At 56.6% G+C, this 14,334-nt stretch overlaps 1 protein-coding gene across 1 annotated transcript in view; it reads right to left on the bottom strand.

Moving 5' to 3' along the window:
• OBSCN (obscurin, cytoskeletal calmodulin and titin-interacting RhoGEF) overlaps positions 1-14,334 on the bottom strand; it is a gene marked incomplete at its 5' end in the record, with an annotated part of 76,159 nt that overhangs the window by 27,252 nt on the left and 34,573 nt on the right. The window contains 19 exon segments of the mRNA XM_015571524.1: positions 1,380-1,493; positions 1,954-2,131; positions 2,272-2,430; positions 2,516-2,680; positions 2,759-2,875; positions 3,182-3,338; positions 3,966-4,139; positions 4,275-4,357; positions 4,463-4,663; positions 5,034-5,173; positions 5,324-5,443; positions 6,380-6,438; positions 6,779-6,851; positions 7,255-7,470; positions 7,583-7,681; positions 7,894-7,926; positions 8,168-8,365; positions 8,517-8,641; positions 8,881-8,959. Coding sequence (XP_015427010.1) covers positions 1,380-1,493; positions 1,954-2,131; positions 2,272-2,430; positions 2,516-2,680; positions 2,759-2,875; positions 3,182-3,338; positions 3,966-4,139; positions 4,275-4,357; positions 4,463-4,663; positions 5,034-5,173; positions 5,324-5,443; positions 6,380-6,438; positions 6,779-6,851; positions 7,255-7,470; positions 7,583-7,681; positions 7,894-7,926; positions 8,168-8,365; positions 8,517-8,641; positions 8,881-8,959 — 2,490 coding nt within the window.

Genomic DNA, 14,334 nt, shown 5'->3' with positions numbered 1-14,334 from the left:
ACTTCTGCAGGACCTTTATGAATTGCATTGTCCCTCTGAGCCCGCCCTTCAGGGGAAAGGTCTGGATGCAGAGGGATATTGGAAAAGGCAGTTGAGCTGCAGGGTGAGGTGTATGGGAAGGGACTGCGTGGACCCCAAGACGTGGGCCAGCAGGCCTCCCTCCAGAAGGAAGACCCCAGGAAGCTCTTTTAAGCTGCCACAGGAACCAGCTGCTGCATCCACAGGTCTGCCATGCAGCTCTGACCATGGGCCACAGGGAGGCCCCTCCTGCATGTCCCAGCAAAACGCCCCTGTATGTCCTCTCTAGCCCATCCTTAGCCCGTAAGGGCAAACAAATGCCCCTGGCTAGGTGTGGACAAGCAGGACAAGAATTACTGACAGCCCTGATGACTCCTCTGAAACCAGGACTGGACGTGGTTATTCACACCGAACTAGGGTCTCAGGGCCTACCTGCCCGCCCAGATGAAGCTTATCTGCCCGCCCAGGTGACCTCTGACAAGAGTGTCCTGGTTTACCTGGGGTCCTGGGTCACTCTGAATGGTCTGTGCTACATTGCGGTTTAGTACGGGGGCTTCGGGACACGCAGCATCAGCCTGACCCCTGGAGGGGCTGTGACTGGGGTCAGCCATGCAGTAGTCAGTCGTGGCAACATGAATGACCCAGCGGAAACCTGGGGCACCAAGGCTTGATGCGAGCCCCTAGTTGGCCACTCTCCGTGTGCTGTCAAACATCAGAGCTGGGAGCATAGGCGCCGTCTGCCCAACCCACCGGCACCCCTGCCAGGCCCCGCCCCACACCCTTTTCCTTTCCACAGCAATCAACTGGAACCTCAGTGGAAGGGCTCTGCTGAGTTCTGTGAGTCCCCAGTGAATCACTGAACCTAACAGGAGTTGTGGGACCCTGTTGCTGTCAGAGTGAGGTTGGTTTTGGGGATCCCTGAACTCTCTGCAGCTCCCATCACTCAATCAAATGTGAGACCCCATGGCAGCTCACATCTCCCACTGTTCTGCCATGGCGCCCCCTCTCCCTGGCCTGCTGGCCACCTCACTGCTCTTGGGAAGCCTCCAACAGGTGTGCCTGGCTGCGCCTTGTTCTGACTTCCCGTTACACCTTTGTCTGTCTGCTGCCGCCTGTCCACTCCCCTAGAAAGTCAGCTCCCAAGGACAGGGTTGATGCATACCCTCTCCCTTCATCCCACCTCATGCGCCCTGGCCATGCTGTCTTTGATTTGGGAGCAGGCAACAGGGGCAGGAGGCCTGTCCCTGGCACCCAGCCCCAGACCGGGCCCTACCCTAGGCCCTGGGCCCCACCTAGTCTGATTCCTTTTGGGCGGCTCTTCCTTGTGGCAAGGCCAGCACCTTTAGCCCACGGGGACCTACCTTTGTACCAGCTGACGATGGGCTTGGGTGTGCCCGTCACACGGCAGGCCAGCTTGACTGTTTCACCCAGCTCGGCTGTACAGTCGGCCAGCTCTTCCTCAAAATCCGGGGGTCCTGGGAACACACACCGCACACCTGGGCCGAGTGCTTACCCTGCCCCCAGTGCACCCCTGGTAGGGCCAGAAGTCCCAAGGCCGAGCAGTGTGGTTGCTGCAATCCCCACCCCTTTGGGTCCCTCACTGGGCCCGAATGGGAATCTGAATCAGCGTCAGGCTGGGTGTACGGGGGAGTGGTGGGTGTAGGGAGAGGTGAGTGTGCTCTAGATGGGAAAGGAGACCCAGGGATCAGACCCTTCACACCCCTAACCCCTCTGGGCTTCTATGCTATGCTGAGGGCTCCTGAGTGAAACCTGATGGCCCCACTTGAGCCAGCCATCTCAGCATCCCAGCTCAGGCTGAACTGATTGAGGGGGTGCTGCCTAGGCAGGGGCAGGGGCCTGGGTGTCCCCGAGCCAGATGGCCTGGCTGGCAGGTTTGCTCCCCCATCCAACCTCACCACTAGGACCAGCACTCACGCCAGACGGGGAGGGCCAAGCGCTGCTGGATGCCGCAGATCTCCTTCACCCATGCGTTCTTGGTGATGACAGTCCGAGCCTGCAGGAGGTACTTGCGCACTGAGTCCTCCCGCTCATGCCACACCTCGAAGGCACGGTCGTCCCCTTCTACCTGCTCGTTCAGGTCGATGCTGCTTAGCTGTGGGTGGAGGAGGCAGGCTGACTGCCCGGGAGGTGGCCAGAGAACCGGCCCAGGGCTCCTCCTGCCCACCCTGCAGTCTCCCCGCCCCACGCCCCCCGCCCCCCCCAGGCACCCAGGCTCCTCTGGTGCCTGCACACCTTCATCATGTTCCGGAACACGTAGCTAAAGGTGTCAGTGTGTGAGTCCCTCTTGGGCTTGCAGACCACCAGGTGGTGGCGGAACAGGAAGACGTGGCGGTGGTGGCCCTTCCAGGGCATCCGCGCACCCGGTGCCCCTTCCCACACAATGAAGTGGCCCTGGGAGAGGGGTCAGCCCTTGGTCAGCCCAAGGCACAGACCTCCACTCTGCCCCCACCCACTCTGCATGGCGCCCACCGCAGACCTGGCGAATGGGCTCGCCCAGGGCCTCCAGGGTGCCTGGGTAGTTCTCCATGAGCGACACGTGCAGCTGGTTCTCCGCCCGCTGCGGCAGGGCCGACACCACGGCATAGGCCTGTTCCAGCAGTGCGCAGTTCTGCCGGTTCCGCGCCTTGTTGCGGATCAACTCCTGGAGAGAGGCCTGGTCAGGGTGCACCCACCACACGGGCCCAGGACACGGTGGTGTGGGCGAGGGGCAGCTGCCTACCTTGAGCAGAGCCTGGTACTGCTGCACCCGCTGCACCGGCTGCTCCAGGAAGTGCTGCAGCGGCGGTGGGGGCGGCTGCGAGGGGTCAATGGCTGACAGCACCTCTTCCGAGTATTTCTGTGGGAACCGCAGAGTGGGTTTCAGGGCAGGATGGCAAGGCCCGGGTGGCCCACGTCACCCAGAGCAGGCACATAGACCCTCCTCTCTGGGTGGGCCTCACTTCCCACCTCCCACCCCCCACCAGTGACGGGCAATCGCTGACAGGTGAGAAGAGCGGCAGGGGCTCTGCCTGCCTTACTCACTAAGCCAGGACCCCAGGACCTGGGCAGGCTGTGGGGGCCCTGGCAGGTGGTGGGAGGCCGGGCAGGGTCAGGGAAGATGATCTTGGAGACGGGGGCTAGCACTGGCCGGGGACAGGGGCACCTTGTAGAACTCCTGCACAGCCGTGCTGACCACCACCGACTCGGCCTGCACTCGGCCCACCAGGAACTCCAGGTACTTCTCGAAGGCCGCCTGGTTCTTGAGGAAGCACATGGCCACGTCGTCATCTGTCTGGCAGCTCTGCAGCTCCTGCAGGAAGCTGCCGCGGAGGAGACAGCGTCAGGACCCTGCTCACCACCCCTGCCCAGCCTGTCCCAGGTCTGGGAGGAAACAGGCTCCTGCCAGGGCAGAGTCCTGGTGGCTTCTGGGAACAGGCTGGACTGTGAGGACATGCATGTGTGGTGTTTCAGGGTGTGCACATGTGTGCAGGTATGTGTGTGCACACACAGAAGAAGTGCATGTACACTGGGGCATGTATGTGTAGGCATGTGTGCACAAGCAAACAGATACACATATGTAGTGCATTGTCTGCTGTATATGTTGTGTGGCTGTGTACATGTACACACATGTGCCCATGTAACCCACTCCTATGCATGTAATGGCATGTGTGCCTATGTACAGAGACTATAGCAGGTAGGAATGCTGCAAGCACTTCCATGGGTAAGCAGGTGCACACACCTATGTTACAGAGGATGTGTGTATCTTCCTACAGGGTGTGGTGTTCCAACAAGTACATCAAGTGCGCACAGTTTCTCTCTCATCTGTCTTGGCTCCTGCTAACCCCTGGAGGCCCAACCTAGAGGGTACATGTGCACGTGTGTGTGTGTGTGTGTGTGTGGTATGGCTGCATGTGTGTACATGTGTATGCACACACAGGCCCGCCTACCTGTTGTGGAACTGGCTGAGGTCCGGCACGTTGCGGAAGATGACGGCCTTCTGGCTGGCCACCGCCGCTGGCACGTGGGGGCAGTGGTCCAGGTGCTGCATGTGGTGGCTCTGCAGAAACTGCAGCTTGCCCACAAAGGCCTGCTCAGAGGCCAGCAGCTCCTGGACGATGGAGCTAGAGGCACAGTGTGAGGGGACCAAGAGCTCAAATGCTAAATAGGCACCAGCAAGACAGTGGAGGGGGCAGCCCCACAAGGTTGCTCCACCACCCGACTTCGTCAGCCAAAACCCCCCCACCATGGTTCCTCACCTCAACCGCATCTTGTACTCATCCTCAGACACGGCCTCCCTGGGGAACTCTGGGGCCTCAGTGGGCCCCCACTCAGGCGACAGCTGATGAGGAACAGAGAGGGTTGTGGGTGGCCTGGGCGCTGGGCCAGCCCTGTGGGTGTCAGGTTCCCGAACTCACCTACCCCCCTCCCTGGGCAGTCCAGGTACCTTGAGCCGCTTGTCCAGATAGGCAGGAGACACCCAGCCCTGTCTTGAGGGGCTGGACTTGGTGGGCTTGGTGCGCACAAGCCAGCGCAGAGGGTGGGCCGAGTCCAGCACCTCTACATACTGGCCCTCCCGCAGCGAGATGGCATCCTGCTCAGCCCCTAGGGGCAGGTAGTCAGCAGTGACCACGTAGATGTCAAAGATCTAGGGAGGAGGGAGCTGCGTCAGACCAGAGGGGAGCCAGCGGGGCTTCCCAAGGCCAAGGCCAAAGGGCCCCTGGCCTTAAGTGGGAGTAAGAAGCCATCCTAACATTCTGTGAAGTTCTCAAACAGGCCCCACTGACCTCTGCTGATGGAAACACTATCAGGGGTGCTGGATGGGGCCACCCCAGAGGGGCAAGGGAAGCCTCAGGGGTGCTGGGATGTCCTGGTCCTGGTGGTGATGTTGGCTGCTCAGCTGTTTGTCCTCAGCCACCTCCACCCTGTCACCCGAAGGCCCCCCCTCCCTGTTCCCTCTCCCACCCTCACTCCTGTTCCCCTCCGTGGGCCCCATTATCCCCCGGGGCCCACAGCACCTCCCCCCGGGAGTCCCCGTCTTCTGACTCCGAGGATGACTCCTGGACGCTGGAGGAGGGGCGAGAGCGGCCATGACGGGGAGATGCGGACGGTGTCTTGGACTCCTCGTCACTGTCACCTCCAGGCACCTGCAGCTTGGCTGGGGGCAAAGGGCATGTGACACTGGGAAGGGCCAGTGCCCTGTGCCCCTCCCTATGGGTCTCCAGGGTGTGGGTGTGGAGGACTCTAGCCCTGGGTCACCACCCCCACAACCCCCCACCTAGGACCGTGATCCATGCCAGCCCCTCACCCTGGGTGATCTTGGCCGACACCATCTCCGTGATTTGTGAGGTCAGCTTCTGCAGGAACTCCTCCGTGCCCACCTCAGCCAGGGTCAGGTGGCCATGAGCCTCAGTTGCCAGGGGCTCTCCTGGTGGTCAGACCCTAGCTGAGCCAGTGTGCACTCCAGACAAGCCCAAGCAGCCCCTGCAGGCCCATCCTGACTCTGGGCTCAGGGGAGATGGGTACACAGGCTCGGGGCTATGTTGCCAGAAGCAGAGAAGCTGACAAGGATAAGGGGCCTCAATGGCTCACAGGTGTCTGGGCCAAGGTGTGATGGAGGGGCTACAAATGCAGAGAAACAGGGTCCAGGAGAGGACGGTGGGCGGTCAGGAGAACAGGCAGCCAGCGTGGCTGCAGGGCACTGGGCAAGGGCAGCTGAGGGTCAAGCTGGGTAGAGACCAGGGGCGGGGGGGAGCTTGAAGACACTGGAGCCCCCAATGGGTTTGTGGTTTCTCCATTGGGGTTCCAACTTAGCGGCTGATCTGGGAAGGGGTGCAGGAGAGGCAGGGGGCACAGGGAGCTCAGCCAGGCTGCAGGAGAGGAGGGCAGGACCTGGACACTGAAGTCAGGGGGCAGGACACAGATTGCTGGCCTGAGGGCTCAAGGCAAACTTTGGTGGCTGGAGTTAAGGGTGAATGAGGGCCGCTGGTGTGTGTGTGTGTGGGGGGCAGGTAAAGTCAGTAGCTGTAGATCATCCAAGAAGTGACCCTAAATTGGGTGATGGGCACACGGCTCTGTCCTCTCTTCTGTGCAGACTCAGTAATTTCCGTAAAGAAGGTAAAAACATGCCAAGTTTCCAGAATGCCCCGTGCAGTTGCCTGGGAAATGGCTGAACATACGAAGCCCCTCACCCAAGCTCTGACTCAGCAGCCCCCTGCACCTGGGCATCCACACAGCCTCTGGCTACGAGAGCTGAGCCAAGGGCTGGCAGGGCCCAGAGCTCAGAATCGGGCCCACACCTGGGCCCGGCAGCCTCCTCCACACCCATCCCAGATTAGGAATCGGCCATGGGCACCTCCCGTACCTTTCTGCCCAGCAAGGCTGGTGAAATCCACAGGCATCTGTTCAGAGATGGCTTTGGTCCTAAAGGGGGTGGGGGTATCTTGAGGGCAGGGGTGGACACACCACACATACCCTTGGGTGGGAGCTCTGACAGAAAGAGTCTGAGGGCAGTGGGCCAGATGCCACAGTCAGGCTGGGGGGAGCCCTCATTTCACAATGGGGAAACTGAGGCACAGAGTTGTTTTTTTTGGGGGGGGTGGGGTGGGGTGGGTAGGGGCTGGCCCAAGCCACACAGCTTGCAAGGGACAGAGTCAGGCTGCAGTCCAGGATAGGGCTCCCTCCCTGGCAGCAGTGCTGCCCCCTCCCAGGGCTTCTAGAACTCCAAGCCACCCCCATCAGCTCTGACGGAGCCCTCACTCACCCCTGCAGAAAGGTGGAGATGAGGGCCTCCTTCACCCCAGCGGTCTCTCCCACTGATCCTGCTTCCTTGGGCACTATCAGAAGAACAGGTGACTACCAGAATGACCGCCACCCGCTGAGATGATTCTGGTGGGGACCTCTGCCTGGGATGTGTGGGCCATCCCTACGTAGGGCCTTGGCCTGTCCATCCAGAGCCCCAAGGAAAGGCTGTGCCCGGCATCCCAATGTAGCCCCCCCGCCCCTCCCAGTGGTGGGGACAGGAATGGGTCCACACTTGATGGACCTGCCCACAGAGGGGCTGAGGGGGCCAGGAAGAGACTGCTTGGCCTGCTGGTCTAAGCCCACAGGCAGGGATGGGAGCTGGCCCCTCAGGCCCGTGCTCAGGGAGGAGTCTAGGCAGGGTCTCAGAGAGGGGGTGACAGTCCTCAGGGAGGGTGGCTCCCTCCCATCCCCAACAGGCCACCCACGCCCACTCACAGCCAGAGACATGCAGGCTGGCGGAGCAGAGGGCCTGGCCAGCAGCGTTGGATGCGATGCAGGTGTAGGTGCCCTGGTGCTGTGGGCCCACATCCAGCAGGACCAGGCTGTGCTGCTGGGCTGAGCTGGCCACCGTGTAGCCCGGGGTGTCCTGGCCAATCCACAGCACCTGCTCGGCCTCCTCCCGCAGCCAGTGCACAGTGGGGGTGGGGAGACCTGGGCAGGAGTGGATGATGGACAGTCAGCCCCCACTGAGAAGAGATCCTAGAAGGGCGGTGCCTCTGATCCTCTCTGGGGAACCTGAGTGAGGGAGGACAGGACACCCTACCTTTGACCTTCACGGATAAAGTAATGCTGGAGCCCTTCTTCACCTTCTTAGGGGTGAACTTCTCCAGGAATCGGGGTGGCACCAGCTGCTGCTGCACATCTGGGGAGACACAGGAGGCTGCTGGTGACAAGTGAAGAGCCACAGCCTGTGATGGGTAGGCTCTGCCCCTCCTCCCAGGCCGAAGCCCCCACCCACCTGAGTGGTTGTCCCTGGAGCCTGTGCCCAGGGTTCCTCCCTACCTCCACCCAATGGGCATTCCCCCACCACCCTCACTGAGCCTCCTGCCCTCCCTCCATCTGGACTCGGCTCACCTGCTGCCGGCTTCTTTTCTGGATCATTAGGGCCTGAAAGATGCAGGTAAGTCAGACCTGGAGTAGGACAGTGTGTCCTGCGTGGGCCCGGGGCCTGCTCCAAGGGTGAGGGCTCTGAGGAACCCTCCCACTCCCACAGGCAGCACCTTCTGGAATGCAGGCAGACAGGTGTCTGCCCTCCCACCACACCTCTACACCTGGGGTGAAGACCGTGGGCCCAACCCCAGGCCTGCCATGGGGGTCACACCGGCGGACATCAGCCCCCAGCACCTACCTTGGACCAGTAACTGGGCAGAGGAGTAAGCGGCACCCACAGTGTTGCTGACGTAGGCAGAGTACTGGCCGGCATCCTCGCTGGTAACCGACAGGATCTCCAGGCTGTGCAGTGCCTTCTTGTTCACCATGCGAATGTGCGCAGAAGCAGTCAGGGGCTGCCCATCTTTGAACCAGTATAGGCGGGGCACCGGGTAGCCTGAAACCACAGGGAGAGTAGTGGTGGGTGCTGGGGCTGATGGGGGGATCCTCCACTTGAGGGGATCCCTGGAGACCCCCCAGGCCACAGTGACCACCTAACTTCTACTGGTGGGAGACCCCACCCAGCCCTCCGGCCCTATCTCCCTCACCTTTCACCTTGAGCTGGAACTTGGCCAGGCGTGTGCCGGGGGCCACCTGGAGGTCTTTCAGCTCCTCCACCACCTGGGGCAATTGTCCCTCTTCTGACGTAGACTCTACACCCTCCTGCTCTCGACTGGCAGGGAACAGAAAGGGGCAGCATGATGTGGATGGGTGAGGGGTCCAGCGCAAGGGGAGTGGGGTCAGTCTGGATGACTTCTGAGGTCTTTTGTTAACATGCTGGACAGAGACCGCGTGGCCTTGGTGAAGCCTCCAGGACTGGGATTCTGTCGGTCCAAGCCAGCACGGCCACCCCCATGCCAGGGCTGGGGACTGCCAGCCTGCTGGGCACTACTGCTCCTGTGCGGCCCCCACCTGGACTGGTAGCCTTGGGCGCTGAAGTAGGACGAGGTCTCGGTGGCATCCGCGGCAGTGTCATAGTCAGTGCTGGTCACTGGGGACGAAGAGTGAAGCTGGAGCCAGGCTGCATTCCCTCTGTCCGGGCACAGCCCCACCCCAGAGGCACCTGGTTCTCCCTGCACAGCTGTTCCTGGAGCCACTTACCCTCCTGAGTCAGAAGTCATAAGGACACAGCTGCCCTGTGGCCCCTCCCCACTCCCAGGCTGTTACCAGCCCAAGTTCTAGGCCTGTAACTAACTACAAGACCCAACAAATTATAGATATGGGTGACTCTGAGCTTCACAAATGGAAGGCAGGGTAAGTGGCAACACCTTCCAATTCCATCCTATTAAGGGGCAGAGATTGGTGTATTTGGGCCTCAGCTGAGGGCTTCCACTTATGATGGTGTAACAGGGACTGAATCTGCTCTCTGCTATGGACAGGATGTTTGTGTGTCCCCCAAATTCATATGCTGAAGCCTAACCTCCAAGGTGATAGCATTTGGATGTGGGACCTTTGGGAGATGACAAGATCATGAGGGTGGGACCATTAGAAATGGGGTTAGTGCCCTCATGAAAGGGACCCCACAGCACTCCTTCCACTGTGTAAGGACACAGCCAGGAGGGCCATCTATGACTCAGAAGAATCCAATGGTGCTGGCACCAGCCCTTGGACTTTTAGCCTCCAAAACACAGAAATACATTTCTGTTGTTCATAAGCCACCCTGTCTTCTGTGCTTTGTTAGAGCAGCATGAACTAAGACACCCTCCAGTTGAAACAATTAAAACAAACAAAATACGTGAAACAAAGTATGCACACCTGAGTTTATGTTAATAAGTAGAGACCCGGTGCACAAAAATTTGTGCACTTGGGGGGGGTCCCTCAGCCCGACCTGTGCCCTCTCACAGACCGGGACCCCTTGGGGGATGTCCACTTGCCAACAGGGAGCAGGCCTAAGTTGCAGTCGGACATCCTTAGTGCTGCTGAGGTGGCAGGAGAGGCTCCCGCCACCACCGCTGTGCGGGCAGCTGTCAGCCTGGCTTGTGGCTGAGCAGAGCGCCCTGTGTGGGAGCGCACTGACCACCAGGAGGCAGCTCCTCCATTGAGCAGCTCCCCCTGCTGGTCAGTGTGTGTCATAGTGACCAGTCGTTCTGCTGTTAGGGTCAATTTGCACATTACCTTTTTAGTATATAGGATAGAGGCCTGGTGCACGGGAGGGGGTTGGCTGGTTTGCCCTGAAGGGTATACTGGTTCAGGGTGGAGGATCCGCTGGGGTGCCTGGCCAGCTGGGTGAGGGGCTGATGGCTGTTTTCTGGCTGGCCACGCCGCCTGGTGACCCAAGCTCCCAGCCTCTTCTTTTTTTCTTTTTCTTTTTTTTCTGGGATTTATTTATCTTCTATAATTGAAAATTTGTAGCCTTCAGCGGAGCCCAGGCCAGCTGGAAGCCCCTCCTTGAGTGGAGACCACGGCTGGCTGGAAACAGGTATCTGGGATTTTTTTTATCTTCTATAATTGAAACTTTGTAGTCTTGAGCGGAGCCCAGGGCTGGCCAGGGCAGTCAGGAAACTTGGCTTCCTCCATCACCGGAGCAACCCAAGCCTCCTGCTCGCTCCAGCTCCATGGCTGCTGCCATCTTAGTTGGGTTAATTTGCATACCTGCTCCTGATTGGCTGATGGGTGGGGCTGGTGGGCGTGGCTTTAGCATAGCAGAGGGACGGTTAATTTGCATGTTTCTCTTTTATTATATAGGATGTGGCTTTTGGAAAGCTCCTAAGACAGGGCTGGTTGCCAGGACAGGAAACCATGTGATTAGTGGGTTGGAAGCTTCAGTCCCTCGAGGTAAGGTAGAGGGGCTGGAGGTTGAATCAATTGTGCCTGTGTGATGGCGCCTCCAGGAACACCCAAAAGGATGGGAGTTTGGAGAGCTTCCCAGTTGGTGGGCATGTGGAGGTGCAGGGAGAGTGCTGGGCTCAGAGAGCATGCAAGCCCCTCCCCCTTCCCATACCCTGTTCCTGTGCATCTCTTCCACCTGGTTGTTCCTGAGTTATAATTTTTACATTAAGACAGTGACCTCATAAGTAAATGTTTCTCTGAGTTCTGTGAGCCACTCTAGCAAATTAATGGAACCTGAGGAGATGGCTGTGAGAATCTCTGATACAAAGAAGCACAGGTGACAACTTGGATTTACCATTGGCTTCTGAACCCTTTCACTCTTGTGGTCCTGAGCCCTTAACCTGTGGGGTCTGACACTATCTTCAAGTAGATAATGTCAAACTGAGTTAAATTATAGAACACCCAGCTGGTGTGCGAGAATTGCTTGCTGTAGAGAAAACCCACACACTTTGGAATTGGGTACAGAATCATCAGAATGGTTTCAAGCCAATGAGTAATAAGCAAGGACACTGAGCCCTTATAGACAGGAAACAATGGTGAGCCCTGTGATTGCCCCAGTTTCCTGCCTTCAGGCCCAGAAGAGGAAGCTGAGGCAGAGCCAGGCAGGCCCTGAGTTGAGGAGACAGAAGGCAGCTGGAGTCACAGGACAGAAAACCAGAGAAGAAGCAGCTACACAGAGGTATCCTCCCTCAGGCACCCTCCACCCTGAAGGGGGTGTGGCCAGCCTGAAAACAGCCTCAGCCCCTCACCCAGGCTGGACAAGCACCCCAGAGGGGACCCCCCACCCTGAAGGGGCTTTGGCCAGCCTGCAAACAGCCATCAGCCACTCACCCAGGTTGGCCAGGCACCCCAGCAGGGACCCCCACACTGAAGGAGGTGTGGCCAGTCTGAAAACAGCCCTCATCCCCTCACCCAGGCTGGCCAGCCACCCCAGCGGGACCCCCACCCTGATCCGGGACACCCTTCAAGGCAAACTAACTGGCCTCCACCCATGCACCAGGCTTCTATCCTATATTGTAAAAGGGTAATATGCCTCCCAGCACCGGGATCAGCGGAGCCACGAGGCCTCCCAGCACTGGGATCAGTGTGACAGGGGGCCCCGTGACATGCACTGACCACCAGGGGGCAGATGCTCAATGCAGGAGCTGCGCCCTGGTGGTCAGTGTGCTCCCACAGTGGGAGCTCCACTCAGCCACAAGCTGGGCTGACAGCTGCAAGTGCAGCAATGGTGGCAGGAGCCTCTTCGGCAGCACTAAGAATGTCTGACTGCCAGCTTAGGCCCGATCCCCCGGGGAGTGGGCCTAAGCCAGCAGGTGGTCATTTCCCGAGGGTTCCCAGACTGTGAGAGGGCACAGGCCGGGGTGAGGGACCCTCCTGAGTGCACAAATTTTTGTGCACCAGGCCTCTAGTTAGAAATAAAGCTACTATGAGCATTTGGGTATAGATTGTGTTATGAATTTGAGTTTTCATTTCTTGAATAAACACCCAATAAAATGATGGTTGGGTCATATGGTAAGTACATGATTCATTTTATAAAAAATTCCCTACCATGATCCAGAGTAGCTGCACCATTTTCCACTCCCAAGTGGACGAAAAGGTGCTACATGCTACCTGACAAGCTCAGGGAAGGTGTGACAGTCTTGCAAAATCAAAGGCCTAAAGTAACCACAAAGGATGGTCTGAAATTAAAACTTTTAAACTAAAAGCAGTTTATGATGGGTAATCATGTCCTAGGCTAGGATCTTCCTTGACAAAAGTCAATCTTACCTTGACTGAGCCTGTCTATTGTCTTTTGCATCTACGATAATATACCTTTGGAATGTCAGGGCAACTCCTCTTTTTTCTGGATCCCTCAGGGCACAACCAATGCACCAGAGCAGAGACTACAAATCCTCTCATTGTTGCTTTTATCATGCTAATTGTTGACTATAACTATCCAGTACCCACCTACCTAAAAGATGTATATGTCTATCATTTTACTTGGTATCCAATCCCAGAGGTCCCCCTCTTGCTTTCTCCCTTCTCCCTAATCTATCACCAATGAATTTCATGTAACCCATTTACGTCTCTTTTGATTGTATTGTATAAACTAACGTGTAAAACTGCCATTCTCTGGAGCATTATCTCAATCTGTTGAAATCCTGGCAGTTTGGTTCAAATACTCACAAAAATTCTGTACAGGTTTGAATGTTTCTTACACTGACACCCACCAGCAGTGTACGAGGGTCCCATTTCTCTGGCCCCTCACCTGCATGTGGTGGCAGCAGTTTTTATGTTAGTCATTCCATTGTGTGCAGGGATGGTTAGCTAGGGTCCTGGCTTGCATTTTCCTGTTGGTTAATGTGTGGAAGACCTTCAACACATTTATTTGTCATCTCTGTGTCCTTTCCCCTGAAGTGTCTGCACATGCTCCTGTTCTAATTAGATTTTTAAGCATTTTTTTACTATTTAAAATTGAGCATTCTTTATATAGTTTAGATAAAGTCCTTCACAAAATATATGGTTTGTGGATATTTTCTCTCAGCCTGTAGAATTTCATTCTCTCTCCCTGGCCAGTGTGACTCATTTGGTTAGAGCATTTTCCCATGTGGGTGGCAGCTGCAATTCCTGGTCAGGGCACATACCCAGGTTGTGGGTTTGATCCCCAATGGGGGTGCATAAAGGAAGCAACCAAGCAATTAATATTTCTCACATCAATGTTTCTCTGTCTCTCTCTCTCTCCCTTCCACTCTCTAAAATCAATTTTTAAGAAATACTTCATTGCTCTACACCAGCAAAAGATTTTAACTCTGATGAAGTCCATTTTACTAATTTTTTCTTTTGCCAGTCAAGTATACAAAGATCTTTCCTAGCTCTAGGTACTGAAGATTTCCTCCTATGGTTTTCTAAATTTTTATATTCACATTACGCATGTAATCCATTTTGAGTTAATTTTCATATATGGTCTAAGTCCTTTTTTTTTTCTTATAAATGTCCAAATAATTCCAGCACCATCTTTGAAACTTTACTCCACTCAACTGCTTTTGCACTTTTGTCAAAAATCAGTTAGACATGTCCAGCTGGCGTGGCTCAGCAGTTGAGCATTGACCTATGAACCAGGAGGTCTCAGTACAACTTCCGGTCAGGACACATGGTCAGGTTGTAGCCTCCATCGCCAGCAGGGGATGTGTAGGAGGCTGCTGACCAATGATTTTCAATATTGATGTTTCTATCTCTCTTCCTCTCTGAAATAATAATAAAAATATATTTTTAAAAAATCAGTTAGACATATTTGTAGGGACCATGATGTGGTCTTTTCTATGACCATCCTCCATCCTGAAGCCATCTAGAGGCCCTCCAGGAGTCACTGCTTTAGTGACTTGTCATTTCGGAATTTTAAGAGATTTAAGAGCTCTGAGCAGGAACCAGGGATGAGACCTAGTACGTATTTCTTATTGCCCACAGTGCCATTAATCACCCACCATGCCTCAGGACACCTCCAAGCCTTTCTGGGTCCCTCCTCAACCCTGACACTTCTCAAAGAGTTAGCCCCTTTCC

The sequence above is a fragment of the Myotis davidii genome, unplaced genomic scaffold (assembly GCF_000327345.1).
Source record: "Myotis davidii unplaced genomic scaffold, ASM32734v1 scaffold648, whole genome shotgun sequence".
NCBI lineage: Eukaryota > Metazoa > Chordata > Mammalia > Chiroptera > Vespertilionidae > Myotis > Myotis davidii.
Note: the sequence above shows the minus strand (reverse complement) of the source record. Positions and strands in the feature narration are given on the sequence as shown.